The sequence below is a fragment of the Hyposmocoma kahamanoa genome, unplaced genomic scaffold (genome assembly GCF_003589595.1).
Source record: "Hyposmocoma kahamanoa isolate Upper Pololo Valley unplaced genomic scaffold, ASM358959v1 92, whole genome shotgun sequence".
In the NCBI taxonomy this organism is placed as follows: domain Eukaryota; kingdom Metazoa; phylum Arthropoda; class Insecta; order Lepidoptera; family Cosmopterigidae; genus Hyposmocoma; species Hyposmocoma kahamanoa.
This window is the reverse complement of record NW_020654748.1, coordinates 1108012-1116674: the sequence shown is the minus strand read 5'-3', so window position 1 is coordinate 1116674 and position 8663 is coordinate 1108012. Positions and strand designations below refer to the sequence as shown.

General features: G+C 35.5%; 1 protein-coding gene across 1 annotated transcript in view; it reads left to right on the top strand.

Moving 5' to 3' along the window:
* LOC113236443 (akirin-like) overlaps positions 1–7956 on the top strand; it is a 9582-nt gene extending 1626 nt beyond the window's left edge. Inside the window, exons 2-5 of the mRNA XM_026472509.1 lie at positions 5334–5518; positions 7098–7223; positions 7665–7749; positions 7859–7956. Coding sequence (XP_026328294.1) covers positions 5334–5518; positions 7098–7223; positions 7665–7749; positions 7859–7869 — 407 coding nt within the window. The 3' untranslated portion in view covers positions 7870–7956. The remainder of the gene's footprint in view (positions 1–5333; positions 5519–7097; positions 7224–7664; positions 7750–7858) is intronic.
* Positions 7957–8663: the final 707 nt, after the last annotated feature.

Genomic DNA, 8663 nt, shown 5'->3' with positions numbered 1-8663 from the left:
GTTTTTGTATTAGACCCGTCGTCCATTTATTTGTAAGTCAATGGCTTACATAGTCTTTAGTCCATTTGTTTAGGTACTCAACTAAATGTAAACAATCTTGATAAGTCTATTTAATGAAATCTACATTTATAAAATGATTTTTACTTACCTTCAATTACAAATATTTAGTTACCTTCATATAAAATTGCATGCCTATTTTTACACCTATTGATTTGTAAATTTGGTTGATTTGTGTTTCAATTAAAAGATGTATCCAGATTGTTTACATTTAGTTGGGTACCTAAACAAATAGACTATGACCACAACTGCCAATTAATTTGACATTTTAACTTGAAATGTAGTATCTTACATCATATATTATGTATTGTAACACTGTATCTCTTTATGGAATGGTCCTCATATATCATCAACTCACACATGCTTAGTCTAATAGACACAAATATTTAATTTCTACAATGTAAATGATCATTTCTTCATTCAGGTATATTGTGCCTGCACTAAAAACTATTTTTATTAGAATAATGGCACTATCATGACTTGTGCATGCTTTAGGACAAAATGTTGATAGCAATCACAGTACATCAGTTCTGAAGCTTCATCATACAATATTAAAAATGCCTTAAAACTTATACCATAATGTTTGAGTGGCTAACACTTGTATGCAATTAATCTCAACAAATTAACATGTTTTTTTGTGATGCCAAGTGAGGATGAACAAGATGTGCGCCTAGTAGAAAACAACACACCTATCCATAACAGTTGCAGTGCCACTCGGAGCTTTAATTCACAAAGATTTAAGGGGCATTCTCACTGCGCCCGTCACCTTGATACATAACTTGACAAGTCCCATTTGCCAGTAATTTAAGGCTAAGGAAGTTGGTGTCCTTAGCCTTCAAAACTGAAACTCAGTAATGATGATAATACTGCTTGGTGGCAGAAATAGGTAAGGTTCTACTGATACTAAAGCATTATGTAACCATTGAATAGCCAATTGCTGTTTTCTGAAAGACAGGCATTCAACTTTGTCATACACAGATATTGTGTTGATTTTGTGCGTAGTACTTGTTACTTTATATTTATAAATAATATTAATTAAGTAAAAAGTATTTTGGGAAAACAGTGATGACACTTCAATCATGCTACCTAGCTGAATAAAACTGCGTGATTCAAGTGGAGTGTTTAATTAGTTTTCACGGACATATTAAACTTAAAACAAAAGTAACCTGATAATTTGACGTGACATAAAACCCCAAGTTGCATAGCGTAAATTACAAGTTCAATTTGATAAGCTAGAACTGTGGCTCTCAAAATGGAAGATCGAAGCCAGTGCCTCAAAGTCTCAACTCAAGTATATAATGTTTACACTTAGAAAAGGAAACTGCCCTGATGTAAAAATGAACAACCAGACCTTACCTCATGTTAATACTGTTAAGTATCTGAGAGTGTATCTGGACCGAAGACTAACATGGAAAGATCGTCTCAAAGCAAAACGGGATATATTGAACAACAAATTTTGATCTATGCTGTGTATAATGAGTAGAAAGTCAAGGTTATCAGTTGAGAATAAGCTATTGTTGTATAAGTCAGTATTAAAACTGAAATGGACATATGCATTGGAGTTGTGGGGATCTGCCAGCACCTCTAATGTGGAAATTCTTCAGCACCTCCAAAATGGTGTACCAAAGTCTATAGTACAATCACCTTGGCTTCTAAGGGTCGTATTCCAGAACTCTACGCAATGCTCAAGTCAGGACTTGTTTATGATTTATAGCACTAGAAATCATATTCAAGTTCTTGCCTTTAGAGTCGTATTTCCAGTGCTTGAAATCATACTCAAGTCCTGGCTTGACCATTGAGTAGAGTTCTGGAATACGACCCTAAGAGTCCGCAAAATACATGACTATCTTGAAATGCCAACTATCAAACAGGAGATACTGGCACGTAAAGAAAAGTACAAGTCTCGATTATCACTACATACAAATGTATTGGCAAGATCTCTGGTTGACGAAAAGCATCTAGGTGGCTTGAGTCATTTGGAAAAGTCGAGAATACTGGAAAGTTGAATCAGTAGAACACAAACAGCCATTTAATGAATAAGGAAGGAAAGAGTCACAGGACTCTATTACGACATACGACATAAAACTTTAGCACGCATCGGTTTATGGTTCAAGGACTGATTGCATATGGATACAAAATAAAGTAAAAAAAAAACTTGATAGTTGAGCTCTAGGTATGATTTCTCAATTGAAATAACAACTATAAACAAAAAAGTGATTTTGTTTTTGGAGAGAGGAACAAAAAATAGAGAGTAAATTCTGCCATGACGCGGATGAAACTTCTGTGCATCTCCTCACCCAGTGCTACCCTCTGATGGTTGTTGAAGTTCCTTACAGGGATGGCACAGACACCAGAGGACATAAAAACTGTTGGAGCCAGGGAAGTCCTTCGGCTCTTCAATGCTGGCCCTGATTGAAGTCAATCTAATAATAACAGTAATAAATAAAATTGATATCCAAAATAATATGGCAAACTGCTACCATATTATTATTTTGATCCAGAACCGTTATTTTTGCTGTAAACCTTTTGTTTAGAATGGTAATAGTAATGTTCCAACACTGTACTGCGGCTCCGTCCTGCCCATCAACTTATTAGTAATTGATATCAGAGTAGCTTATAGTTTTTAAGTACATTATATATCATCAGTTTAAACGTAAAACTCACTTAAATGCCAAATCTACTAATGCAGGTAATAAAGAATTTGTGTTTTACCTGCAAAGGGATAATGTTACAGATATTCTATCTCACGAAGGCGGGTGAGTCTTCGTTGTTGTTCAGCGCGTACATGTACATTGTTTTAGTGTGCGTAAGCTTTTAAGTATTCAGTCGGGACTTCGACGCCTTCCGAACCACTAGTGTAAATTGTGTTCTTCAGTTCTCTCAGTCTCGTCAGCTTTTCCGCATGATTACCGACAACATGGAAACAAAACGTCGAAAAGTCGTCTATAAAGACGTATTGTTATTTTTATATCTATGTACAGTGAGATACTGTTTATTTTCAAAGTAACGGTTTTTTTGTTGTTAAATAAAATTAGTAATAAAGATAAATAATACTATGGTTAGGTTAGATGTAGTTGCCTGTTAAATTAAATTTACTTGCCCATTAATTTAATAAGTTTAATGTTTAAAAATCAATACAGAACAATCTCAGTAAGTCTAGTAACCCAGAGCATGTGTGGAACAAACTTACAATAACTAATTTAAGGTCCCTTCGAAACTCGAGCGTTCGAACAGTGCAACATATATTAAAAGAAGAGAAAGAGTTGTCATCCACTTCCTCGAATTTTACGTCTCCCAATAAAAAGAGAAAGAAGACAGACAGCAATATAGAAATAGACAGTCTTACAGCAGATGTAATTAGGTCTACAATCAATAATTTTCACATCATACAAAAAGAAATTCCAACATTGATTAAAATAAAATCATTTTTATCGGAAAAAATTGGTTTTGATGGTTGCCTAGAAACGCTTCGCATACTATTACGGAAGTTAGGGTATAAGTGGCGTAAAACAGAAAAATAATATAAAAATATTATTGGTCGAGTGTTATATTATTCAAATTTGGCGATTAAAATATTTGAAAATGATGGCAGAATATTGTTTTCAAGGATGTTCAATTGTCTATACGGATGAAAGTTACATCGTAACTCATGTGCGTAGCAATACCTGGGCACAAAAAAAACAAACCACACCATTTAAAAAATAATGCACCGGTACTCGTTTTATATTAGTACATGAGGGCACTGAAGATGGATTTATTGAAAATGCGAAGTTGGTTTATAAGACCAATTCGACAATGGGAGATTATCATTCAAATATGAGCTACGATAATTATGTTATATGGCTGGACGAGACGCTTTTACCCAATTTACCTGCCCGTTCCGTTATTGTCTTAGACAATGATCCTATCACAACCCACGTGCTGATAAATTACCAACATCGGCATCAAGAAAGGTTGAGATGCAACAATAGCATTAATAAAGACATTCCATTCGAAGGAACTTTCCGAAAAGTGGAACTGTATGATTTAATAAAAAAACAAGAATGAATTTATAACCTACAAAATTGATGAAATTATCAAGAGCAAAGGCTTTGATGTATTACGCCTTCCCCCTATACCATCCCGATTTAAACGCTATAGAAAATGTGTGGGGAATTGTAAAAAATTATGTTGCCTCAAGGAAATTTATCGAATATGGAAATCTTAATAAATGAAACTATTGATAATGTCAGCAGCGAACCATGGCTTAAAACTAGTAGTCATGTTGTAAAAATAGAAAAATAATATTTAAAATATTTTATAATAAACTTGCAAGATGATAGTGACAACGACAGCAAGACTGAATCTTCTTCAGATTTTGGATAAATTATATTCATACAATATTTTTTCTATTATTGCAATCTTACTTACCTATATTTTGTACTAACTAATAACAATTGACAAGTTTTACAAAAATCGGCACACAACAAAAATAAATATTAGAAAAAACATTTACGATTGCGATGCTATCGCTACGTTAACTTACACACACAAACGCGCTTATCTGTACACGTCACTACTACAAGTGTTCATTACCCGCCTTCGTGAGATTGAAAGTCTGTAATATATATCTACAGACTTAATAATCAAAGACACCCTGCACTTATAATACTATATTTTCCTTGTCATAGATTAAACTCCTTTTTAATCAAAATGGTAACAACTTTTACATTTTAACCATTGACTTACAATTATATGGACGTCTGGTCCGCGCTATAGGGCGTTAAAATCGTATACAGAGCGTCATTCACGCTTTAGTCTTCGTTTGTTTCTTCTGACAGCGAAGCAAGCAAAATTAGACAGTACCGCGATGACATTACAATTTAAATTCAACGTTTTAGCTTTTTCATATTCCTTTACATGTCACTACGTTTAAATAGGTTGACTTGAGACACTTTTTTCGTGGTTTTTGTATTAGATCCGTCGTCAATTTATTTGTAAGTCAATGATTTTAACCAATGATATTAATGACATATCTACTGTGAACTGACAACTTTACACAACGAAGAAATAAATTGTTTGCATCATTTATATAGCATCTGGTTTATTAATGCTATATAAATGACGTAAACAATTTGTTCCTTCATTCTGTAAAGTTGTCAAAATTGAGATAGTACCGATTGCCAGTTCACAGTCGATATGTGTGTTTGATAAATATAGTCCTATTTATTTATTGTGGCATCCTATTTGTGAGACATTTTTACTAAATAATCATGGGCTTTATTTTGGTTCTTCAGAGCGCATGGCACAAGATATATACGACGAAATAAAGCGACTGCAGCGACGCCGGCAGCTGCGGCTTGCCGGTGGCGCCGCATCGTGCTCGTCGTCCAGTGGTAGCGAGGGCGACACCTCCCCACCGCATCGTTCACATCACCACTCTCAGAAGTTACACAGCCGCGCACTATTCACCTACAAACAGGTACATATCATTATATTAACCTTTTATATTATTTTCTTATTTACCAATGCACTAACAGATGATAAGTAACAATGTTCAACTTTTTGTTTAATAAAAATTACGATTTACAAAGAAGGATGGCGATAGCTGACCCAAAATCAACGAAGAGGAGCGTTCTTGGACTTTGCTAGTATAATTTTACGTTTTAGTCTATTCCTAGTTATCAATATATTTTTTCTATATTGTTAGAATAACAATACTTGAATGAGAGATAAGGAAGTTGGCGAAGGAACACTTTGACAAGATGCCTCTTGCCAACGTCAATGTCATATGAAGATTAAGAGCAGTGTGACCATTTGTGGCAGATTTCTGCCATTAGGGCAGATTTAATTTTTATTCATTTTCATTGCGGCGGAACATGGTAACATTGTATCAAATGTAGCAGTTTGGCAGATTTGGGAATATTTAGCAACTTCTTTACTATTTTTGAGAACAAACTGAAAACTTGTTGTTTTCTGCTACTACAAACAAACATTTGAAGCGAAATACAGGACGATGTAATAAACATAACCTGTATCAATTTTACAACCTCAGTTTCTACAGGCTGTACTCAATGTACTCAAAATAAGCTATATTTGATACTATTATAATGAATCACAAGTATTGAGAGGCTTCTTTAATGCACGTCGTCTAAAACACTGGGTCACAAAATACGTCGCCATCCTTTTATAGTAAACAATTTAATAAATTTATAAAATTGTAGTTACAAAGTTTATACTCCGTCCAACCCATTGACTTACAATTATATGGACGTCGGGTCCGCGCTAAAAAGTGTCCGCACTTGTAAGGCGCTAAAATCGTATACAGAGCGCGACACTCCGCTTTAGTCTTCATTTGTTCTACCGACGACAGCGCGATACTGCGATGACATTACAATTTAAATTTCGAATAGGTTGACTTGGGACATTTTTTTCGTGGTTTTTGTATTAGACCCGTCGTCCATTTATTTGTAAGTCAATGGTCCAACCATTTATTTTACTTTTGACAACTCAAGTACTAACCAATTAGTAATGTCCTAATGCGTTACTGATTCGATTTCTTATTACAATCTACTTTATTTAAGAAGAAGTTACAATCGTGAATGTGATCGGGTTCACGACTAATCTAAGCCCACAGTATGAACCGTTGTGTCACCGAGGTCGTCAAAATCATTAGCTATAACAAACCTAAAGTGACAAAGAGATTATGGAAACATTTTGCCTTAATAATCTATGATAAATAGCAATTATACCAATTTATTTTTCCACATTCCACTGCAGTGATAAGTAATACTTAAAACTGTTGACTTATTTTCTTTGTGTTTTTATAAACATAATGAACCTACATGTAGGCATATAAAACATAAACATCTTTTAAAAGAGATTGATTTCTTGCCAATTATATTGATTAAAAACGGAAATATAATAAGGAGCTAGCAACTCAGGTTCCGTTATTTCTATTAGGCATCATGGAGTTATTTCTGCTGGGACTTATAGCCCTCAGGATTACTAAAAAGTTATTAACTAAGTAAATGTACATTATACATGTTATTTCTGCATAGGTGCGCATGATTTGCGAGCGGATGTTGCGCGAGCAGGAGGCAGCTTTGCGTGCCGAGTACGACGCTGCGCTCAACACCAAGCTCGCCGAACAGTACGAGGCCTTTGTGCGCTTCAACCTCGACCAGGTACTTATATCATTTATAAAATCATAGACCAAAGAAAATTGATAACTGGAAAGTTACAAGTTAGGTCTGGAATGAGTGTACAATAGACATACTAAAAGGGTGCTATACCGAGAGATTGTGATAGGTACATAGATCATCCAACACTGAATTTACTCTGAAAAGGAGATCAATGAACATTTTTGGATCTCGGCAGCCTTAGTCATCATCTGTGTTCAGACATGACCAAGGCAGTAAAGCGTGAAACACACTGACAGCTAGTGCGAGTCGGGCGCGTGTCGGGTCGGGTGTACGCCGGTTGTAATTCCATGAATTAATATGGACTAAACAAACCACGCGCGTGATGTGTTGCGGCCACGCCCGTCGTACTCCCGACCCGACACGCACCCGACCCGCATCCGTTCTCTGTGTGTTTCACGCTTAAACAATGTATTGTATGTACAGGTGCAGCGTCGACCCCCGGCCGCCACGTGCATGCCCATCGGCATGGACGCCGAGCACCACATGCACCAGGACCTTGTTCCGAGTTGTAAGTATTACCTGTGTCAGGGTATTTGTATACCCGTGATATTAATTTTGTGAGACATTTGATATTGAACTACTTGCAAGATTAACTCATTAAATTTTCTTTTTTGCAGATCTGTCCTAATAAAACTGTTTTGGCGGCACGCGGTGTAAGCTGCAAATATATCAAGACAAACATATTTTGGTATATGTTAATAATTATATGCGGGAATTAGAGTATCCTAATGAACAAGACATTGTGATTGCCCGTGGAGTTTACCAGAATGATATTAAGGAACAGACCGTTTTAACAGCAATTACAAATGCAGTATTACAATTTTGATTCTTTCTCTATTATTGATGAGTTCAAATATTTAAATTTTGTCCACGAAAAGAGGTTTCCTAATATGCCCTGGTAAACTCTACAGTTTTGTTCATGCCACATACATATAAATTAGCTTTTAATGCTTTAGATAAGGTTCGCTGGATAATTGTGTTCATAGACTGAGGGTTGATAGAGTAGCGGCCGGACCTTGGGTTCAAGGTACACGGTTACGCCTCAAGGTCCCAGAGCCCGGCCGCTACATGGATAATTAAGTAGTGTCCTGATGTGACGCCGAGTGTATTTTATATATTTTCTAAAGGTAATGTGAAAAACCTGTAGAGTTTAGTATATCTAACATGAATAAAAATTCACGCAGAGTGCCTGTTAAGAAAGAAATCATTGTCCTCAACATTTTGTTTAGTTAGCTATAAATTCTATTGGTATAGTTTTATTGTACTTTTTTAGTGTTTTCGAATTATAGTTGTAGTTGGTATAATATCATTTTTCTCCCTGAGTACTGTTGGCTGTTCGCGTAATTTCTTATGAGAAGAAGGCCTCGTTGTTATCAGCCTTTCGGATATTGTTTATCTGGTACTGCTTTTCGTATTTATAAC